At 39.9% G+C, this 25046-nt stretch overlaps 1 protein-coding gene across 7 annotated transcripts in view; it reads left to right on the top strand.

The window, feature by feature from the left end:
* The first annotated feature begins 21466 nt into the window (after window positions 1-21466).
* Window positions 21467-25046, top strand: part of Dlg1 (MAGUK family member discs large 1) — a 630693-nt gene continuing 627113 nt past the window's right edge. For all 7 annotated transcript variants that reach the window (XM_078194782.1, XM_078194778.1, XM_078194784.1 and 4 more), the window contains exon 1: window positions 21467-21899. In XM_078194782.1, the coding sequence (XP_078050908.1) occupies window positions 21467-21899 (433 nt within the window). The remainder of the gene's footprint in view (window positions 21900-25046) is intronic.

Genomic DNA, 25046 nt, shown 5'->3' with positions numbered 1-25046 from the left:
TCCATGTCGTCGCATCAACGACATAATTAAACGAGATATCTCGTTCAAAGAATAGCTAATATTATCTAATACTATCACAATTGTGATATATTACGACTGTACTCGAATAAAATTAAAATTTAATCTTTACCGTAACGCTGTTGCGTAAATTAAATTTAGTCGAATATACTTGATTGAATAATTTTCAGTCAACTTTAAAGAATTAATTCATGAATTCTTATTAATTCTTCATACCTTCTACTCCAATTTATTCGACAATTAGACAATTTATTTCTTATTCGTTATCGTCAAATTATTTATTCTCTTATTATATATCCGCTCAAATTTGTTTTGTATAAATAAATTATATATTTCTTCTCTCTCAAATAAAAAATTACTTGAATTAAGAATAAAGTTAGGTCTTCGCGTTACCTGCGAAATAAAGATAAAAAGATATTTGAAATCATCGAACTGTTTCAGATGATTTGTCATCTGATTTTAACACGTATCGCCAGCGTCAATATCTTGGATTTTCTCTGCGAGTTGACACCCGAAAATTAAAAGAAATTAAGCATGTTAAATTTATAATATTGAATTGTTATATTTTTACTATTGAATGTCAGTTTATAATGTTGAGATAAAACATCATAAACCCATTTTGTACTACCTATTTTGTGAAATACAGGCTGCCTCACGAGACAGACACGTGTGTGACCCACTGGTGACGCGCGCCGGCGCTAACGTGTTAAATAAAATATACCCAGTCTTGTCCTCTACTAAATCCATTGAACGGCTTGGAATCGTAAAGGACAGTTTCTGGTATCTCCGCAGAAGTTTGGGCGTCCCGTAATGCGGTCGAAAAATTAGCCGTGAAAGGACGTACGCGTTTCGAGCCGGTAATTTTCAAGGGGAACTATTAGATCTTGCGATTGGAGTACGACACGGGTGCGTGCCGCAACAAGAGAATGAAAAGAGAGATAGAGATAGGGAAAGAGAGATAGAGACACTTCTCTGGTGACTGCCCTAGAGAGTGCTTTTACTTTTAATTCAAGGAATACGAGCCTCTTAGCCGGCCTCGGCAAAAGTTGGCCCGCCTTTGCCGGCCCCTGGTATTCACGAAGTTTTGAAATAATTAAATGAACTCGCCCCTCCGGGCAAGAAACGGCTAAGCGAGTCCCTAGGAAATTTCACAATGACGCGACGGATGGCAGGGAGTAGGGGATGGAGGGACGATAAAACCAGAGAGAGAGGGAGAGGGGAGAGAGAGAGAAGAAGATCCCGCAAGAATCGCGGCGAGTTTACGAGCGACAATTGAAAGTTTCTCTCCGGGGTAAAATTGATTTAACCGGTAAAAATGAGAGAGCGCTTCCGCTTTCGGCGGCGTGTTTGCCGTTTCCCGTGATCCTGTTCGGGACTTCTCTCTACGCGCGACGCCCACGTAAAAGCGGAAATGAATCGTGGAAATTCGACTGGATTACTTTCTCTCCCCTTTTCTTCGACGGAGTTTCCGAGCAGCCCCCGGGACCCGTCGAAAAATCGGTTTGCACAGTGTCCCGGCAGGGGCTCCGTTAACTTTCGTTCGCCGGCCGAAAACCATTTTATATTTGCAGATTCCCCGCTTTTACTTCCGCCGACACCATTTCCCGACCCGCGATTCAAACTGCTCCGCAAACTTCCGCGGGAGCTTTTTTCGGCGGAAAGTTTACCGGTCGCGGGCCGACCGCGTTCGAACCGTTCGGGCGTTATTTAAATTATTTTACCGCGGCCGAGGACCGCCGGTGTAAGTTCACCGGCTGCGGCAGAAGTCTGAGCGAGACGCAACGAAAGTTGCCGGGTTATCTCGGTTTAGAACAATTTAATGCGGGAGTCGGGCGAGAATAATCGCCGAGGCAGTCCTCCACGCTTCCGCGAGGAATGGCCTGCAGAATTTCGGGAATTTCTTTCTCTAGCTGCTTACACGCTGCACGGTTCTAGGGTGCTGCACCGCAAATCGGGTTGTGATCATTGAATTACGTTGTAAGTCAATTTCGCACCGTACGCGTAATTAGATTGTATTTTAGTTACGTAGTAATTTGACTTCGTTGTAACGTGATTGCGTAAATCGAACGTTTCAGTTAATTCATTTGCTGATTATTTCAGTCACGAGTGTAATTTGAATGTGATGTCGTTGGGACAGGATGTAATTGGAGTGCGATACAATTGATGAACAGTGTAATTGTGATACAACACGACTGAAATACAATCCAATTAAAATGCAATGTAATCAAAGTACGATATGATTGAAATGCAATGTAATTGTAATACAGTGCAACTGAAATGCAATGCAGCTGAAAAACAATGTAATTTTAGCACAATGCAATTTAAATACTATACAATTTAAATACTGTACAATTAAAATACAATGTAATCGAAGTATAATACAATTAAAATACATTGCAAGTGATATACAATATAATTTTAATGGAATGTAATTGATATGCAATGTAATTGGTAGGCAATGTAATTGATATGCAATGTAATTGGTAAACAATGTAATTGAAATAAAATGCAATAAAAATACAATGCAATCGAAGTACAATAAAATGGTAATATAATGCAATTTAAATGCAATGCAACTGAAACACGGTGTAATTAAAATATATTGCAATTGAAACACAGTGTAATTAAAATATATTGCAACTGAAACACGGTGTAATTAAAATATATTGCAACTGAATAAAATGTAATTGAAATACAATGCGATTGAACTAAAAAGTAAATGAATTACAGTTATTCAAAGACATAAAATTCAAAGAAGAAATGAAATACATTTCTATGTTTTTTGTTCGTATACTTATCATCTGTCGCTTTTGCTTATTTGCTTATTTATTATTACATATGCATCATATGTATCATATGTAATACACATATTTATTCAGATGAATGTCTATGATCTGAAATGAAATACCTAAAGAAAACTGAATCTTCTGAATATAATTATACAATTATATTTACAAGTTATCTCATTCCTGAAAAATTCAAGCCTATACAGTAAAATCTAATATCCTCAACTAAAAGTCGTCGCTAATAACCGCAAGTGTAGTTGATGCGACGTAAAATACTATTTAAAAAAAAAATTATATTTATCTTGCAAATTGATACGGAGAATTTTTATTCTGCATAAAAATCCGCAGCCTACCAATAAACAAATGAATACGTAATACAAAAAAAGGTCACAGTACGCGCGTCTCTTAAACCGGGCGAGTAACTGGATCGGAGCAAGCGAAAAAAGTATCCTGCAACGAAATTAGCAATTAAAGAGAAGGGGGACTAACTACGTTTGCCGCAGGAATGTATGCTCGATTATCTCAGCATGGACCGCGGAGTTTAATTTATAATTTGACTTTTCCCAGCTATTCCCCGTAAAACTTTCTTCTTTGTTTCGACCGAACAGACCCGAGCGCGATTAAATTACACGTTTCTCTGAACAGCGAAGTAGTTTGTTCGATGTAATTTGCGAAACGACTGTCACCGACTTGTCTTTCGACGAAGCGAAAATGCTTCGGAACGGAGAATCGTTCTCACAACGAAGTGAAAAGTTCCGTTAAACCGTAGCGACGGAAAGAAATCATCATCTTTCGGGTGAAACCCGTCCGCCGCTCTTCACCGCATAAAAACATTTATTCGATCGGCATACCTCATTAACTTGGATTATTAAACCATTCGGGCGACGTCCGCAGTCCCCGAGAACGTGACGAGCATTAAATATCAATGTTATTAATTGTAGATGGAAATCAGCTTCGTCGCGACCGCCCTGTTCCTGGATTCGAACGAAAATGGAATTCGAAGCTCAATGAACAGATTTTTACGCGAAATAAAAATTCTCTGTATCATTTGCAAAATATATGAAATTAAATAGCTGATCCTATTAGTAATATCCTCTTATTAAGATCCTATTATTAATACATAGTAAAGATAATACATTCGCATTTTTCAGTCCGTTTAATCTTTCTGTCGTTTTAAATCGCCTGGTCATTTTTATCAGGAATGCATAAAATCCACAGATTTAAATAGTAATTAGGAACCGTTTATTGGCGTTTCTAATGTTGTATGAAATAATTTACAGTGGAGTTATTAGGCATAATAAAAGTAATTTTAATTTTGACAAACGATAGACCGGAACTACTCAAAGCTGTGGTACGCGCATTCCGGAACCTCGTCGTTGTCGTTCACCGTAATAAACAATTTGCGGGAACAATGGCACTGGTAAAGAGCACCGTCGACAACTTAATGTATATCGTTGCAACGAGTTGCAGCGAAACGGTGGGAAACAGCGAAGTTTCGAAGCAACCTTCGCGAACATCGGGAGCGTATCATCCCGTTGGACGTATGAAATGAACGCAGCATTCCCCTGAAAGAGTAGTTGGTGTATTTCGTTAAAGTATTAATAACAGGCCAGTTAACGGCAAAGGGAATTGTTTCGCGTTTGTTACTGCGCCGCGCCTAATCGCGGCAGTATCTGCATGATGCTACCCGTATACGTTCAAATATACGAGTTAGATAGTTCCGGGCTCTGTGATCTATCTCGCTTCAAGAAGCGTCTGGAGATTCGTGTACTCTACGAAGAAATTCTCCACACTCTTGACCTCCATTCCCACGGGTCATCTTCGTTAAACACTGTCCCAAATAATTCACTATTTAACTGGGAACGTTTATACAACCGTGAGTAGCTCGTAATTTCATTGCAGACTTTATGCAGAGACGGAGAAGTGAAATTTAAAACGATGGAAATATTGGAAGGATTTAAGAACATGTATTATCCATGTATTATTTTGAATGTAATAAGATTGTTAAAGAAATAGATATGTGTTTATTTGACTCGCGTTTGTTGCAATTAATGGAGATTAGTTTTATACTGCATAAAAATCGCGACGTACCCATAAGACTCTTGAGGAAATAGTACATAATTCTAATGCTATTCTTAATTAACTAATGTTATATTCTTATTTCTGTGTATCTTTATACGAAATAAAAATTGTTTGCATAAATAGCAGAACATAAGAGACGGATGCAGTTTTATTTCTTAAATAATTTTAATCCGATGATATTAATGGATCAATATTCGTAATTTTTTTTAAATCTTTTCACTATACGTATTGTAGTCTAATAACCAAGTTCTCTTTGAACTCTGACATTAAATATCATCTTTCGACCATAAAAATTTTTTTTAATAGAACGAGATAATTTTTGTTCTATTCTATCCATTCATTTACTTCTATTCATATGTGTTTTAGAAAGGAATCAGAATACATTTAAGAGAAATAAATAACTAAATAAGAAGAAATAAAAGAAATACATAGAATTAAAAGAAATAAATACATTTAAAAAAAGTAAATATATTTAAAAGAAATTAACAATTCGTACTTAACGGATTATGCTCGAAATTTTCATCCCAAGTCTAGCTCGTCTCGCAGTTCAAGTAATTGAGGATGTTAGAGACTAGAATGGATCCTTTTGATGCTATTGGGCAACGGGCGCGTGCTAGAGATCCATAACAGCAATAATAGCTGTTTGCTCATGATGCAGCCAGGCACATATTTTGCGAATGAATCAAGGAATCCAATCCAAACCACTATAATGCCTCCATAGTAGTTCAGGATATAGGGCTCACGACAAACATCGAGACAGACTGGTCATCTAATCACCTCGCGCTTCGTCGAATCCGTGTATAGTTGATTAAACATGGTTGCGCCTCGCTGGTTATGTTTGACAGGAAGTGTGAACGGAATACACCAGCACCGAGATAGAGCATGCCGAGCGACCTGAACCTACTGCTTGGCTCTATATAGTCACCGATGTGTATAATGAGTTGGTCTATTAAACCCTTCCCGCGCGGATTTTTCTTTTTTCTGAATCTATCTTCGGACTCGTCGACGAACTATTTGTTTTATCGCACGACTGGTAGAATAATAGGGTCCCAGTTACTCCATTGTATTATACTTCATTATATTATACAGTCAAGCCTGTTTTTGTGCGGTCTTTTCTTATGCGTTTTTCTTGTGCGGTATATGAATATCGACAAAAAAAATTCGAAAAAAATTCGTATGCAAATTTAAAATACAAATTGAATTTTCTATGTGGAATATTATTCTATTAGAGAATATTATCTTATGCTATACAGGAAGTGCTGTAAAAATGTAACGTGTAAGAATAAATTTGAAAGGAAGTTCAATTTGTATTTATGAAAATTACTATTTCGTACATGATTTTATTGTGCGAAATTTAAAAAATAAATCAACTGTAGTATCTTCAAGTGAGGAAAACGATTACGAACCAGTTCATCGTAAAAATATGCGATGATTAAAGTTAGAAATTAAAATTTTTAAAAATGCATCAATGTGTAATTTAATTATTTATTTTGTTTGGAAAGCACTTTCTCGCTATTTCGTGAAGCTTTGACATATTTTCTAAGTGAGACTTTCTTTACGCGGTCCGTCTCTATCGCATAAAAAAATTTTCTTTAATATATTGCGAAAAATTATTTCTTACAGCTATTTATGAAGTTTCTGAAAATTTTTTTTCTGCGGTCCATATCTACCGCACAAAATCAGTTTGACTGTACTTTATTATACTATACATTTCATTTAATATATTCACTACTTGCAAAGATTAAACAGATACGTCGTAAGTTGAGATAACATTTTTGTAGAATAAAAATGTTTCACTTGTTTTACATGTAATTTATTACATTCTGTCAAACTTTTCATTGAACGTATTCAGTTAACATTCGTTTTCAAATCTGGTCATATTCGACAAAATTGAAAATTTAAGTCTTGAACGGAGATAAAACTTTGCAGAATAATAATGTTCCACGCGTTTTAAATAATATTCGTAAAATACTATTATATTTTCAAGCAAATATTTCATTTAGCATATTCAGTTCACATTCATTTTAAAACCTCGTCGCATTCAGGAGAATAAAAAAAAATATGTTGTGAAAAAAGACTGAATTTTTACTGTAGAAAAATGTTTCACATGTTTTTTGTAATATTTATCGTACTCTATTGAATCTTTCATTTAAAAAATTCAGTGGATATAAATTTTTAAACCCGACCTGCAACAATTGAAGAGGTACGTCGCGAGCAGAGGCTAACTTTTTGCAAATAATCTCAAATAGATTAAAGAAGAGTCGTTTAAAAAATACAGAAAAGATATTAGTTATTTCGTAATAAAATGCAGATATTAATGAATCAATATTGCAAACGCCATAACCAATTTCTAACAGAATACTGCATTCTATATTTCAGTATCAAACAGAACAAAACCACGATTCAAAGTTCATTTGCAACAAACAGTTGTATAAAGACTACGATCTATTCGTATGAAACGTGGTATCTCAAAAGGGATTTGTTCTAAATGTGTGCCCGCAGAAATGCACAGAAGCAAACGGCGTTCCTTTGGGCGACCAAATAGCACCGGGCACCATAATTTCAGTAGTTTCGGAAGACCAATTCCGATGCACGGTACGCTTACTGAAATCAACGTTCAGCAATTGATGAACACGGACGCATGTCTCGTAATTCCCTTTGCACGTCTCGTCGCCAGAGGATGAAGGACCGCAGTACCGTCTCTGCGTATTCCGCGCGTATCGATTGCATCGTTTGGCGATTAATATCGTGAAACCGGGGGAATATTTAAACCCGCGGACTGGATCTATCAGCCTTGTCAGCGGATAATACCGGTTCGCGTGATCACGGGAACGTCAAAGAGAACGGGGCAGCGCGGCGCGGCGCGGCGTGGTCAGGGAATACCGATCTCTGGGTCCATGGAAAAACAATGGCGGGGCTGCGGAGTGAAATTTCAAAGCATCTGCTCCGGCCACGATAGCCGATATAGCGAGGACTATGATACTTTCCCTATTAACGGCGGCGTGGTCTCTGGTTGCGCTGCTGGAATCTGGTAAACAAATCTATCGATATTCATTTGCGGTTATTCGACGGGGATTTACCTGTGCTAATTCCGGCTGAACCTGGACCAATTAATTCGCCGATCGGGCCCCCGGTGATCGCACAGAAAACCAATTAAACCGATGCCAACCGGTAACGGCTGCTAATATTTGCATGGGAAATCGAAGTGAACCAATCCCGGCGAACCCCATCCGATACCTTTTTCTTCCATCGAAATTCAATCGCAAAGCATTAGCGGAATATTAATATGTCCCGTGTTTGATTGTCTTTCCACCCCTCGGACCAGCCTACCTCGCGCCGCTGAACTCATCGGCGATAATCGCACACTTGGAGCATAACTTGCCCTACGTTTCCGCAATAACAGCTTAACCGATACTTATCTGCCGCCGGATTATGCCGGCTTATCGCCAGCCACCGCCACCAAATTTACAGAAGGGATTTTACACGCCTGAGTCAATTAAAAAGGTCCAGCCGATGCTTTAGCACGTTCGCTGTCGTCGTTCGTTACGCTAATAGGCCGTCGAATTATTAGGCTACGGATTTTATGCTTACCGCGGAAACGGATCGATGAGGAACGGATTTTCTATTACTATACCCGGCGGATCACTTTGGCTATTTTTTCTATGAAAGTTCGCGGTATGGGAATTAGAATTTTTTAATTGATGACGAATCTTGCGCAAATGATTTTGAGTCGTTAAAGCTGAATTCGAAGCAATATCGGTCGCTGTAAATAATATCAAGTTGCTGTAAATTCTTATTGCTTAAATCTTCGATCCAGTTTTATATTGAATATTTTTTAGAGCTGTCAGAAATCCCCGATTGCAAAAGCATTATTCAACTATATATTTTATTTACTTTAAATCAGGTAAAAGAATCTCATAAGAACTTCTATTGTAATTTAATTTCATGTTAAAAATGTATTATAATTGATATAATAAGCATTTAAAATAAACTAATCTACATTGCTAATAAAAAAAAGAACATATAGTTTTAAATTTCGAATTAAATTTCTGTTAAAGATATACTCAAATTAAAGTTTCTTTCAAGACTGTTTTACAATTTAAAATTTCGAATTCAATTTTTATTAAAAATATACTAGAACTTCAATTTTCTTCAGTAATCTATCCTATAATTTATAATTTCTATTTAAAATATACTCAAATTTAAATTGTATTAAAAAATCTATTACAATTACAAACTTCTGATTGCATATTCACAAAATGTACTAAAATTGAAATTTCTCACAGAAGTATATCACTTTAAAAAAATTCTAATTAAATTTCTATCGACAGTGTACTAACATTGAAATCTCTATTATATTCAGTTTCTTATAATGAACCCAAGGGTTTCCAAAGATCGTCGCGGGACGCGTAAAATTATGAAATTTAATTATCCAGCAAGCATTATTCCCGATTTAGAACACGGGGCTCAACCGGCCACGGTCTCTAAACCGTTTCCTTAAGCTACTCCAATCTTCCTGCATAATGCGGCTCGTTCAAACAATACTTATAACGAGCACAATGGGCTCAAAAATCCTTTGTTTCCTTTACCAACGTAATTCCCATTCAAGAAAACTAATTCCCCAAGTGGTAATTTCCTTCTCGGCCAATAAAAGAAACTTCTGTCGCGCGGAGCGGCAGTTCGAAAACTCCTGGGCCGTTTCTAGCGTAATCGAAAGTTTTTAAATTATTGACGGCCGGGGCTGGCTGTACGTATATATATATACACGCGCGGGCACTTGCGAGGTGTGTTTGATAGAGTTCCGCAACTGTGTTTATTAAAACTTTTCCGACCGTGTTTATGAGCGGCCGGCAGAAATATGTGGAGAGCCCGCGTTTCGGAAGCTCGCCGGCCAGATCCCGAATAGCCACACGGTAACCTGGACCGCGTCTAATTTAGCGCTGGAAATCCGTGTCGACCCTGTTACACCTGGTAAACGTCCTGTCTGCCGGATTTATGACGCGATATCGTCAGGCGCCCGCTGGAAAACACGGTCAATGTTAATCTTCGGTCTACTCGGCGGAACGTTCGACCCTCGCGACGCTAACTGGCCTTTAACCCCTCGTCGTACCACTTTCCTCGCGGTTACTATAATTTACCCCTTAAGTGAAAATGATGAGTCCCACTCGCAAACCTTTTCCGCACCGTACTCGAATTTAAAAACGACATAAATTTCTTGTAATTGTTAACAAAACAAATTATTACGATAATTTGTCGTCTTTTTCTTCTAGATAAAATATTGCCATTATAGTCAGAACGAATAATTAGAAAGTAAACAATATTGAAAAAGGGATTTACATAGTTTGTAAATTTAGTATAGAATAGTTTTAATTATATGACGAATTTGTTTCTTACTTCCATTGTAAAAGGATATTTTTAAACTTAATATTAGCATTATTTCATTGATCTGTCGCAAATGAGATAATATCTAGATTTATATAATTTATTAAATAAAAACTAAAATATTTAAGTTTTAAATCATCGAAATCGAACGAAAGCGAGAGGTTAAAATTTTGTAGAATGTAATAGTTTCTCGGAAGGAACAGGACATTGATATTCATTATTCTGTGGCCATATACATTTATGTTCAATATATATAACGCTAATGAAAGTTAACGGAAGACGTTCGATAATCCAGCGCGTTGTTTTCTAATTTGTTGGAACACCTGCTATGCCATTGAAACAAGCTGCGTACAATAGAACTATCCATTCTGGATTAATATTACCATATTATGAATTTCCTGCGTATACTTTTAACAACAATTTGACGGTGTCCGTGGCTAGGCATTACTTAAAAGCATACTCTCGCAGTCTACTGCAAATGCAAGGCTGTAAAGCTTGGCCTGCAAAAATGTCACTCGCGTAGTAAAACTTTATGAACCATGAAATTCTCAAACAGCACTAATTCCAAGGATCTCGTTCCAAGAATAACGATTCCATATCAACGTTAAATAATTTGACGACTGAACGCGCCTCTACAATTAGTTGGTTCTGAAACCTTCAAAAATAGAACACAGCCTCCTGAAACCCTATGAAATTTTCAAACCGGATCAATTCCAGGGTTAAAGTTCCCACATCGAGGACAAACAAATGCCACATTATTCGACGATTAAACAAATACTCTGGCCGACGTCCGTGCAACAGCTCGTGGCCACGGCGAGCCAAGATTCCCCGGGAATGTGTCTTCAAATCCCAAACAAGGAAAACAACGGGGAATCCTCCTTGAATCCGTCGGAGCCGAGAGTCGCAGGAACAACCCGGGCGCAGTGTAAACATCCATGGGAATGGAAAAAAAACATTGCAACCGGGTTCGAATGCGATTGTCGGCGCGACGGTGTCCGCTTCCGGTCTGGCTTCGGACGTAACGGCGCGGCTGCATCGGGCCGATACCATCGCGTCGGCGTCGCATTAATTCCCGGCGATCGATGGCCGCGCCGAGATAAATAAAAATCGCAAATGGAACGTCGAATTTAGTGGTTTCGAATCAGTCGGCGCCGGTGGCCGACAGAGAGGTGGGTGGCGCGGATTTTCGCAATTTTTCAGTGACGATCGCCTCGCCGCAGCCGAATTGAAGGATTTTCCGGAAATATCGAACCGCGCTCGCGAATATCAAAATGTTAATACGCGTTCGCGGAGGCTGCAATTAGCAGCGACAATTTCACGTATTCGTCCATGTATATCATAACGTGGTACACTGAATTTTTATATATTTTCTACAATTTTTAGTAAACGCGTACTTGGATTAAAAAATTTATTCGACCATTTTCTATGGAATATTGACCGGTGATAGGGTTTGGGGATGTTTCTTATAAAAAATGTCCCAGGACGTCTGTGAGAACTGATCATAATCGTCCGATCGCATTCTGAGGCACAAGTTAATTTCTGAAATCGACTGACAATGGTACCGATCATTGCGATTTTATACTAATTGAAAATTATTTTCTCTGACATGATTCTAATCGATTATACATTTATATTACATTTGATATACATTTATGGTAATATACTGTCTGCTATATAATCCTATTCATAGATTGTCTAATAGACATGTATAATAATACACTGTCTAATATAAAAGTATAATGGTAAACTGTCTAGTATACATGTATCATAATAAATTGTTCAATCTAAATGTATAATAATAAACTGTGTAATATTTAATAACCGATTGCTTAATATAAATGTATAAAAATCAATCATCTGAATCTAATATACACCTCTAATATACTATCTAACACACACGTTTGCGTGTATATCCTACATAAAATTATCCTATATATAACCTATATAATTATCCTATAAACCGACATTACAACAAACATATCTCTAAAACGCATGCAACATATGCACTTGCTTGCAATATCATTTTCTCGCCGCCATATACTCCGAAAATTGCCAGTCCAGCCTTTTTGGGGAGGAGGTGTCACCGTGTGACCGATCTTCGTCTCGAACGCTTTCATTCGTCACGGAAAAGCTTTTCCCCGCGGCTAGATGCAAAGTTCGCATCTGCGAGCACGGCGTCCGCGTGACAGGAATTGTTTCGCGTGCCCCAAAGCACGCCAAGCTTCGTTGCATAATTCGCGGCGCGGCGACCGATCTCGCGACACGCCATCGCGATCCAAATAAAATCGAAGATTCGGCGGACCGAAGCCCGCGGACGCGTATTTTTCAACGATGTCGATCCGCTTCGCTTTTCCATATTTATGTCGCCGTCGCGCCCACCCCTTCCCCCATCCTCCGCCTCGCTCGCCTCTCGATCAAATATACGACGGCACGGACGCGAATCCGCGATAATATTTTAATATCGTTTCGTATGTTTTTGCCGTTTTTTTTTTTTAGCCGCTGTTTTATATACGAGTGACGCGTGCGAGGACCGCGCGCCGTTACGTGTCGTTGGGCCGTGTTTTTAAATAACGCGCACCGAATAAATTTCTCGCGGGACCGGACCGGCCGAGAGAGCCAACGAACGAGAATATCGCATACGTGTTTTCATATATCGCGCAGTCCAAGTCGCGGATACTTCCTCCTATGTTGGAGCGGAATAGGCGTGGACGTGGAAGCTCGCGGCATTATTTGCTTTTCCTGTTTCGCCGACCATGCCGGAGTCGTTTCTCTTCGATCGCAGCTAAATAAACGTCTGAAGCATTGTATAGTACCTTGAAATTTTGAAATCTGAATTATCGTTGAAAGAGAATTCGATCCTTTTTACTTGTTTCCGATTTGTTTCGTCTACGAAGTTTTGTCAACGGGAAACGAAACAATTGTATTACGATATTCTTTCTACAGTCAGTTTACTAGTTCAAATCGAATATAACAGTTAAGGATTTATTAAAGAATTGTAGTAATAATATTTTCTTATTTAAATCGATGTAATCTGTCAGCTTACTTTGAAACTATTGTCTAAACGAAAAAAATCGATAAGCTTCCAGTAAATAAAGTTTTAATTATTTTCTTGAAAGAACCAGACAATTTTTGTTTCTCGTATATTTTCATTCACTTCCATTTCTGATACTTAAAAATCGAATTTACAAGTAACCAATAAAAGACTCATGTTCAGAAAAAAAGCGAGTAAGAAAATTTAGAAAAAAAGTAGAAACGAATAACAAATTTATATCTACAATTAATAAATATCGAATTAACAAATTCATACTTAGTAGGCCAGTGTAAAGTCTCTATCACGACTCTGACTCGTTGTTATAGTGCAAATGTATAGCACTATAGACAGCAAGTATCTAGTGATATGTGCAGTGATATAAAAATAACGAAAATATAGGCGAAAAATACACAAGCTAAGATGTACAATGTCCGAACGAAATCTTTGAAAACTATTGCTCGCAATATGTTTAAGTTCGCACACTGTAAATCCAAACTTGTGCAGCCGAATCGACATGGTGTCGCGACGAGCCGCGATCATGCGAGTTAATCATCAGCGCGATTAATTGCGTCGAACGCGTTGCTTGCGACCATATTCCGCTCGGCTTTTCCCTTAATTTCGTCGCCTAGTTTCACGCGAGCGACTTCGCCCCGTTCAGTCGCGAACGCGGCCAGAAATATGATCGATAGTTTCCTGCTCCCCTCGGTATAGTTATTCAAAAGATTACTGTCGGGTTAATGTAAACTCCGGCGATGTACCGGGTGCATCTAATTTCTTCTCTACAAAATAGACTCGCAGTACTTTATTCAAAAGTTGAGACAACCGTGCGCAGTCTAAAACATTCGAGACAGAAGATTAAAATTAAATTTCATGGATTATGGACTGAACTTGTGTTTTTGTTTAAACATTCCAGTAATGGAAAGACGGTATTTTAAGAGGATTGAAAGTATTTAAAATTCAATTAAATGTCCATGCTGACAGAAATTAATTGCGTTACTGTTCTACGTTCGTTGCAAAAAAATTTCTAATTAGCGTCAAAGATCATTTCTTTCTTCAAAGTTTTATAGTAAATTGCTCGAAAATGTGAGTTTGCATATAAATACGAAAATCGTAATTTATATTCAATGACTGTTAAAATTGAAGAGATGAACCTGTATAATTATTATACTGCGAATTTTAGGCGTCCATAGTAAAAAGATTTAAAACATTTTAGAACGCCAATGTATTATTTTTAATCTATTAAAGCAATTCAACAAACAAGGAACTTGCTATTTAGTTTCTATTTCATACAATCCATCTAGAAAATGTTTATTTTTCATAAAAATTCGCAGTCTAATAATTATAACAAACACTGTAACAAAAATACATGATACAGAAACAATATGATCTGACATAATAAAACATAGCAATAGAACAGATCGATTCGCCTAATCCCGTGCAAAACTTGTATTTACAAACTTCTTTACCCGCCTCTTCGCATGATTTACCTAAACGACAGAATACGATTAGAAACAAGACGACAACAAATTTTCTCACGTTGCCGCTTTGCATTATGATGCCATTGCTCTCGTATTTTGCAACTTTATTATGATAGTCCGCGTTTATACAAGATTTCCCTCTTACCATCACCGGCAGAACCTTTTATCTGTGGCCGGCGCGAGCCTCGTTCCATGTAAACGGTCGAAAGCCAGCCACTGAAAGGACAGTTGGAGTGTATTTAATAAGCGTCTGAAGCAACAAGGTTAGCGTTAATTAGCAGCGTGTTAGTCGAAGTTGCGTAACTTAGGGGAGCGTTCCGTGAGCGATGGCGCGGCCCGAAAATGCTAATTCCACGAGAGAAAATAGTGGCCCGGCGACGCGGGGTTACGTGCCGCCCCGAAAATTTCACTCTCGAGGGTTGATTCAGGGGCGGAACGGGCTCTAATGCACACGGACCCCGGACTAAGTCTCCGACAACTTACTCCTCCCGCCGCCGCTCTCGAGAGTCAAATTCGCGAGACACAAACGTAAGAGCTACTCCTGAAAACGACTCCCATGTCGACACGTAGCATAATATTCCTTTCACGCGAACAGCTTTCCCCAAGCTCGATGCTCGTTGCCCGTTTTCCGCGACCGCTGAGGAACTTTCGATCTTCTTGGTTTCGTAGGCAGAACAATTATTAGAGGCGCCCGTAAGCATTAAGGTATAAGGGGAAGTTCTGTCGTCTTTGAACACGTGTACTTTTATGCCTTGTCGAATTCTGATCCGATTGAAACCGGTTTAAACAGTTAGATTAGTATATGATTGATGATTTATACACATTTTTTCGTATTTTAGTCAGTTTTTGAAACTTGTAAAACCGTCACAATGAGTAAAGATAAAGTGCACCTAAGATATTGTAAGTTGTACGAGTTCCAAAAAGGGCGTAACAAATAATTTGAGGATTCTACATTATTTGTGGAACTATTTAAATAATTTGTATAAATTTCCTGTTTAACTTACAATTTTAGGGTAAACTAAAATCGTCAGCGATATAAATAATTATTACGAGAAAAACTGTATATAGCGTCTGGGCTAAGCAAAAAGGCATAAAAGTTCGCAATAGTTAAATAGTTAAACTGTATCGTATCTTAACCCTTTATGGGTCGAAAATTTTCTATTTGCAGACAACTTGCAAGGCATTTTACTCTGATATTTCAAGCTGATGGTATTGTTAACCGTCGTCAATATTGTTACTGGTTATCTCAGACACCTTATTACATCATTACAATAAAAGATTATTCGGTAAAATGTCGATATATCAGCACGAGACCTGAAAGTTACACGGGCTCATAGAGGGTTGACCCAGTCGCGAGAATTCACCCTCATTCGCGTAAAAAGTTATCCGTCTGCGCCCGGAGCTAGTGATAACTCGAACAGGACACGTGACAGTTGAACAGTTGCCCTGGAGCGACGGTTTTAATCGAATTGGTCATTTCATCGATTACTGTAGCGGATGGTTTCTCGACCCCTAACGTCCATCGACGGCCTCGATGCATTATTTTCGCCGGTTCCCATCGGCGTGATTTACCGCGCCGTGACGCATTCAGGCGGCTGCATTATTTTTCCCGGCGTTATTATCTCATCCGTTCGCAGTTTATTTATCCGCCCGCGGTGTTTTTGATCGAGGCAATGCTCGAACAAAGCCCGGCCCCGCGAGCGGATTAAACGCTCGCAAAGGATATGGCGATCGGTGAATTTTAGCTGACCGCTATATCCTACGTCTACCCTCCATGGCTGCTCGCCTCCGCGCGCCGATCAATTGTTTCTCTTGATTAATCTCGCGTATCGAGAAAACGGTCTATGAATCGAGCGATCGAGCTTTTCGCTAGCGCCGAGAACCGAAGGATCGGAAAACTGCATTTGTATGGGGATCGCTATTGCGCCGGGAACACCGCTTTCATGGTGAAATGACTTTTTGTTAGGGCGCTTCGCGAAATTAAAAATTGTGTGCGCCAATTTCCGCGATACCTCGATCGATCGGCGCGGGAAGACTGTCCTCTGTTTCCGTGAAGTGGCCTGTTTACTATTGTTCAGTTCCAAGATTTTCAAAAGACCCGTGCAACGTATTCGATCTCAATACGCGCACGCGTACTGATAATTTTAAAACTTTTTTTTGTCTTGGAATGCATTAAAAATTAATTGACGAATTATACGATCTTCCAACGTCAAATTTATAGAATATTTCAGTGACGTACATCATATTCAAGATTAATAGTAAATTCTAGACATTGATTAACAATACACAAAAATGGTAAATTTTATTTAAATACGATAAATAAGTAGACTTACTCGTTTACTTATGGTTCATATGTAATTGGATGTATGCTTCACTTTTTTTTAATAGTAATTATCGAGAATTTTATTTCTGATTGTCAAAAATGAGTCGAAAATGAAGAATAATATTTTTTTCTTTAAGCCTTCGTATTCGAGAAAACTGAATTAGAAGATGCGTCAAGTTCGCGGGACATATAGTACGGCGACAAGTAGAACCAGTATGTTATAGTCAGACGCGCCACTCGATTGCTGTTCAATAGTACTACCTTGCGAAGATAGTACTATTTTCTCGAAGACAGAAGCTTGAATTAAAAAACTTTATTCATATTTCCGATTCTATATTTTGACATAGATTCAGCGCATATTCTATCGTACCTCCAATTACATAATTAAAAATATTTGCAATAAAAAGTCGATATCGCCGTACGTTTCTTACTTCTGAAACAGTTACGGAAACATCGAAGGAAAAGTCCGGACTTGCGATAAATCCCAATTAAAAGTTCGACAGCGTAGCAAAGTGACTCCGACGATCGTCGTCGATAATGACGGCTGAAATGAGTCATGATACGCCGTCATCGTCGTCACGAGTAGCTCGAGTCGCGTTGATAATGGGCAAATAATATTCACGATCCGCGAATCCTCGTTAACAAGCAACCCTTCAAGCGGACGATTCGAGTTTTAATTGTTACACGTACGTGACAGATACCAGCATCTTGTTCCTCGCAATGTCGAGGAGTGCCAGCAGTCAGTACTCGAAGAGTGTACAAGTGTTTTCCACTGCACCCTTCGCCCGACCCTTCTTGCAATTCCCCCAACCCCATTCGTCCGTTCTCGCGGATGCTCTTCGCCGAAGTCGATCCGCGAAATTCTGTTACCCCGCTGTTTCGAATTTCCCAGCTTGCGTTTCACCCGGGCGCCGGCGCTCGTTGCGTGAAACACGCTGGTAATGTAACCAAATTTCGTAGCGTTTCTGTATCCATTGGGAACTTTAATATCATGGATGCTTTTCATTGCGGAAACAACAATACAGACAACGGAGTCTGTCAGAATCCCGCTAGAATATATTATTTATGAAACGAGTATTACTTTTGGATGGAAATTAAATGTGAAGTGTATTGTACATTTTTATCGCGAAGAACGCCTTAATAGAATCTTTATGAACGTTTAATTTTGAAGTCCGGAGGAAAGATTATTACTCGAGAATTTATTAAGACGTTCTACGTATTTTATATCTGCCAATTCCACCGGAGTAGTATCAGGAAGTCGTTGTAATTATTAATATGCTGTGAACTTCATTCGTTTCATTTCATTTTCCTTGCAAGAAAAACCTGTAGCAATATTGTACGCTTAATATGCTTTCTGATAAAATGCACATTTAAGAAGCAAAAGTCGGTAACTTTATCAGAAGAAATTGCTACACGAACTTTCCTTCAGATTGTTAACATAGTAAACAATTTAGTTCACCGTCCAAAAGAATATTCCTATCGAGAGCTAACCGTCTATCTTTGTCTGTTACAACTATACTGTGGATCTTTGTGCAAAATAAAAATTTGTCGACTCGATTGTAACAAAGCAGAAGCTCTTCTTTTAACTATTTTAGTAAATCGAAGAGAAGATAGCAACTTTATTGAATTTTTCTAAGCTATTTATATTTTGATATTTTTTCTAGTCATTTTTATCACAAATATTGGATCACTAAGTATAAAATTGCATGAATTTTATAGTAAAATTCTAGAGTACGATACGCATTTTATAATTAATGACGTAATACTAGTTCCAACTAGACTGCGAACTATCGTGCTAAATAAAAATTGACATATATTTCATTCCTCTATAATTTTAATACGTTGAATATTGTACAACAGTATCTCTATATTCTATAAATCTTTTCACGGCTTTTAATTCAGTCTACTCATTTTACGTAGAATAAAAATTGTCTGCTTTAATCGTAAAGCGTAGAAGCTGCATAGACATATCTCTTTCCTTAAAAATTTCAATGCATTAAGCATAACACAACAGCACCTCCATATTTATCAAATCATCCACAATTGTAATTCGATCTACGAATTTTCACCACAAATGCAGAAGATCCGCAGTCTAGTTATATCACTTCCCCAAGGTCTCGCCTAAACTTGCCTGCATCCGATCGCAGGTCGTCCTCCGAGTTCGGAGATCTAATTTTTCCACAATGGAAGCAAAATTACATTCGAAATCTGAGCCGGTGAAAGAAATCGCCTTCGACTACCGAGCCGGGTAGGAACCTTCGAATCCGAGTCCTATAGCTCCTTCGTATTAAACGCGAGATTACCGAATGTAACAGACGCGGCGAACGAACGAACGAACGAACGAGAGAACGAAAAATCCTGGCCCGTCGAAATCCGAGCGCAAAAGGAAAAACCACGGTCGGCTCCGTTCGAGTGTGTTTCCTTTCGGTAGTCGGATCCCGACTGGGGCCAGGCTGAATGCCATCCGTGACTTTTGCAGGCCGGCATAAGAAAGGGACGACCCGAAAACTCCGTAATAGAATTCATCGAAAAAACGGTGGCTGGATCGGATCGCCGGTTGCCGGAATAAAGGCAGCGAGAGAGGAAGAGAGAAAGCGCGAGAGAGGGGAAGAGGAAGACGACAAAGAAGAAGAAGAGAGAAAGAAAGAGAGAGAGAGAGAGAGAGAGAGAGAAAGAAAGAGAGCCGGGTCACTTTATCGAGCGTTCCCGGGCCAGTGGTTACGACAGGCAAAACCTCTTGGTGCTCGGTTTGCAACGTTCGGAGGGAACCGCGTTATCGCTGGGTGCTATCAAACGTTAGCCCGTAGACGCTCGGCCCCGGTGTGTGTCCTCGCCGAGGAAGAATCCGGCCGGCCCACTCATGCGTACCAAGTGAAATACAGGGTGGCCGGAAGTGCTGTCTCAATGGGAGAGGTTCCCCGTTCCGAGAGGCTGCCTTCGGAAAGACGTCAGCCTCGCGCAACTCGATGGGCCACGGAGAATCGCCGAGAGAAAACAGACGCAGCGATTGAAACGGCCGGAGTGCTCGAGTGCTGCGGAGTCCGCCTCGTTCCAAGTTCCGCGGTACCGGCGAGGCAGACGGGAAACTTCGGTAGCCGAAGAACGATACCTCTCCTTCGTCGTCGCGCGCCGCACCGCGCCGGCTGAAAAGTTCCTCCGAAGTGTTACGACCCGCAGCCAAGCTCAATGGAATCTTTTCTACTTTTATAAGTGAACTCGCTTTGCCGCTGTCATTGCCATTCCCGTTGCCGTTGGCGTCGCCGTTGCCGTAATCGTTCCAGTAGCCGTTCCGGGACCAAGTGTAACCCAAGTGTCCATGAGCCGGCTTCATTAGCCGTAATCGTTTCGCCCGCCAAAGTTCCCGACCTCGTTAGTCCCATAGCCGGCGCCGCGCACTGCCAGAAGAAAAGCCTTGTCTCAAAAACCGGAAGGACCGACCAGCCCCGAGACCGGGCCTTCTTTATCCTCGGCTTTTTTATCGAGAGAATCGTGTGCCTTCGACGCCCCTTCGAGAGGTTTGATGATCGACGGCCGGATCGATGGAGGTGGCCCGCAGGAATCGATCGATCGTTCCCGGTCTGGCCGCGCCGCGAGCTCCGAAGTGATCCATTTCTCGACTGATAACGATCCTGACGAATTCGCTGCGGACACGTTGCCGGTGAAAAATGTGGAGCCGGAACGGCGAGATCGACAGCAAGGAGGATCCTCGGTCCGGACGACAAAACCACGGGGCAAGGACGCCGCCGGCTCTCCGCGGCGGGAGCAGTTAGGGGATCGGAATCGATGGAACGTGGCGCACGCGAACACCTGGAATTGGGCTGAAGCAGGACCGCGTAGATACTTCGGGGATCCGGAGACGAATGGCGGCGAAGTGACGAAGAATTTACGGGAGATCGGTTCTATTAGACGGCCGGAGAGATCTTGATGCGAGCGGAACTGTCGCGGCTAAAAAATTGAATTTCGGCGGTTGGTTGAACGATTCGCCGAGAGATACGCTACCTGGAGAAAAGATGGAAGAGAGGAAACGCGAAGAAGGAGGGAACGAGAGAGACGCGACGAACGCATTCTCTGAAATGAGACAATGAAACGGAAAGTATTCGAGGAATAGAGAGGATCGAACGTTCGAGATGTCGATAACATAGGGAATAAAGCAGCGAGAACTTTGTTAAGCATCGAAATTAGCTAGACTGTCTCCGAAATATATCGGACGACGGAGATAGCAGACGCTTCTAGAGTAACAATCCGACTTTATAAAAGATACGACTGGCATCGGAGTTGAACCGGTGCGCAGCAGAACCCAGTATCATTTGAAATACCGGCGTCGTCGAGAAGAAGCGGCTCATTGTCCCATAAAGAGATCAGTGCTATGCATCGCGTCGGCTCCTGGAGCCTCGATGACCTTGATTCAGCGAGCATGAAGCACCCATCGAGGTCACCGGGACTCGAGATTGCTATGGCACTGTTCGGGATGGTCTGGCTGTTGCGTGTTCGCTCGGAGATGCGCCGCTGCTCGAAATGCCGGCACGAGGAGATCCTGGCGGCTCAGCAGCAGCAGCAACAGCAGCAGCAGCAACAACAACAACAACAACAACAGCTGCAACAACAGCAGCAGCAACAACACCACGTTCACCATCATCAGCATCATCAGCAACGGACGCTGTCGCAAACCACCAGTTTGCAGACTCCAGAGGACGGCGTCACGTCCTCCGCGAACACTTTGTTCACTTTGGATACACCCGGTGCTGCCGGATCCGCCGGAAGTTACTGCGAGGTCCACGGATTCGTGCAGGCCAAAGAAGGTAGTATTATTCATCTTTCTATCGCGTTTCGTTTCGCGTTTATCGCGCGATTGATGAAATTTCTGCACGAGTTGTCTCTAGAAGGAGGTCGATAGTAGGATGGGCGGCTTTATCTTTAAAGTTCAGCCAGAAATTGGAAGCAGTTGTGTCAATAGTTCAAGACACTGTTTCATGCGTGGACAAATATATGAACATAGCTTCTAGAACGAAACAACTTTTCTAAAATTTGACCAAACAATTGAAATATTTTGTTAAACATTGAAAGGGCTAGTTAGTTATAAAAGAATTTTCACAAAGCAGTTGGATCAAATATCACTGTTTTTGCATGCATTGTCTAACAAGCGAATCCTACCATCTCAAAGAAAATTGTTTGATCCAGATTTAGAAGAATTAAACGTACTCATACATATAGGAATAGATTGAAATCAGGGGAACTTTTCCCAAATTATTATCGTTTAATGCTACAATTTATTTACTCGAAGTTCTCATCTTGTCTCGATTACCGAGTTTGCCCAATTAACTTTCTCAATCTATGGACTCTGTTTCATTTGACGAGCAAGTCAAAGTTTTCATTCTTATTCGCTTGTGCGAAAATAATTGTACCGCTTCAGCAGGAATTTTCGTTTGAAAGTATCCGATAGCAATTCTCATCGTCCGAGGAACTGTGGCAAAGTATAAAGACAGTTTGCTGAACCACACGTGACGCAGTACCCTAATCCCCCGCCCGCAGTTCGAAAGAACGATCATGATTTCCTTCGAAGTACTTTAAGAAGTTCCCCGATCCTTTCGTAATATGACGGGCCCCGTGTTATTAAAGAATAGAAGAATGTTACTAAGTGGGCTGCTCGGTGGAAGTTTTCAAATTTACGAGGATAACGCAGCGACGGGGTTTCCGTATATACGACCGACCGACCAAAATCGAAAGAGGTCGTTTACATGGCTGGCGCAGCGCGCACCCGGCGACTAAACTTTTATTTTTCTATTGAAACGATTTGGCGCGTCTTACCCCCTTCGAAATCACGGGTTCCGGTTCATTGCCGGTACACGTGCCTGTCCAAAACTCAATTATTGATACAGTGGCTGCGCGAAGTATTCGCACACTGAATTTCCGATTCGCGTCGAACTGTCGATATTTAAATTACCCTAATTTTCATGAAAACGAGTCGCGAGTTGTGTCGATTGTTGAACTGTATGAATCTCGTAAGAATGAGCCAAAAGTATCGATATGCAGCTCTCCAATTTTGTAAAAATATATTCTGTAACAATAAGTCTACTCTAGTAAGTGTTTAGAGACATTAGAAGCAGTAATTTACCAGACGATGTTTTTGGCAAAAATTATGTACAAATCCTACAAAAATTGTACAAGAATTTTATAAAATGTGTACAAGAATTGAATGAAATATGTACAAGAATTGAATGCAGTATGTACAAGAATTGCAAAAAGATTGTACAAGAATTGTATAAAATATTTACAAGAATTGCACAAAAATTGTACGAAATAAGTACAAAAATTGCAGAAATATTGTACAGTAATTGTTTAAAAGTTTTAAAGGAATTATACAAAAATTGTATAAGTATTTTATAAAAATTGTACGAGAATTGTAAAAAATTGTACAAAAATTCTGTAAAAATAGTAGAAAAATTGTAGAAAAATTGGAAATCGTAAATACTCCATCTTAAAAGATATGCGACAATTTCGCGAGCTGTCGCATAATTGGTCTGCTTACTTAGCTTGGAATTAACGAAAACGAAAACTTGAACGATCCAAATTTTGTTGGTTTCACAGTCGCAATTACGTTTCAAAATTGCGGGCACGAAGAAAACAGCGTCCGTGAAACGTAACCGGGAAAACGGTGGCTCCCGCGGCTATTGTCGACGCGCTATGAAAGCCGTCCGCCAAGCGTCTCCCGGCAAATCGGCTTTTATCGGTATTCCTCATCTGTTGGACATGGCGACATCATGACGCCATGAGTTGTTGTGTTTGTTGCTGCTTTTGTCGAGCGCTCTCATTGTTTCTGGAGCAACAAGGGAGAGCATCTATTCTATAGTCGGCCAACCTGTCCCTCTTCGTTCTCCACTCTTTCTCATCCTACTCCCCCAACGTCTCACATTTCCATGGCCGTCATTCGAACGGCAACGTATCTGCAAGGTGAGCTCCCATTAAAGATCAGCCGGGCGAAGTTCGGGAGTCTCTGACAGAAATATACTCGATTCAACGGTGAAATCCATCGTTGAATATCAATCGGGGGTAGATAATTCGATGCGTATCAGTCAACTGCATATGTCGCGCTCCCAGGCTGCGTTGCTCGAATACCAAATTCGAGGTATAATTGGCGTCGTCGATGAATTGTATTCTGTCGGTCTTCATTTACCTTGACGCAGCTTTCGACTCATAATTTGATTTCGTTTGCTTGTCACGAGAAAACAATTTCGGATTGAAGATATGCTATTGTTAACCAGCTGGCTGTCGCAATTATTTGTTCACACTATAAGCAGCCTTGCCATCATAATTATTTATATTGGTTTATTTTTCTTATTACGTAAGTCGATCTTAAAATTTTCGGAACATCTTGAAATTTACAAACACATTTTAGTTTCTAGTAAAATTGCAATTTAAACAGCAAATTCTAATTACTTTTTACGCGTGAAAATAAGAAACAACTGACACAGCTTTTAATCGATGTAGAAAATTTTGGAGGCGTATAAAGATCAGATATTTACTATATATGACGATATATTCACTTATATGATGATTTTAATACTAAACTTAAATTATAAAACTGCTTACATTAGAAATTTTTGAATATATGCGATAACTCGCTGTTATCAAAATTGTAAAACATTTTCAGAAGCTCTTTCTCATAACTTTTGTAAATCAAAATTTATTTATACGAACAACCTTAGATAACTTAATAGTCTCATTAATATTTTTCATTCATCGTCAAACAGTTCACTAAAAAGTGTTCACTGAAGTAAAACAACTTCATTGGCATTTTTCCGATGAGTACCATTATCGATTTATGCAAGAGAAATGAATCGAAAATTTAGAGTTCGTAAACCAGGATTTCCCCATAGACAATACCATCTTGGGCGAATTATTCAGGGAAGCGAGCGTGTTCGCGCAAGGTAGCAGCCGTTCCATAAAGT

This window comes from Augochlora pura, chromosome 11, assembly GCF_028453695.1.
Source record: "Augochlora pura isolate Apur16 chromosome 11, APUR_v2.2.1, whole genome shotgun sequence".
Classification (NCBI taxonomy): domain Eukaryota; kingdom Metazoa; phylum Arthropoda; class Insecta; order Hymenoptera; family Halictidae; genus Augochlora; species Augochlora pura.
Note: the sequence above shows the minus strand (reverse complement) of the source record. Positions and strands in the feature narration are given on the sequence as shown.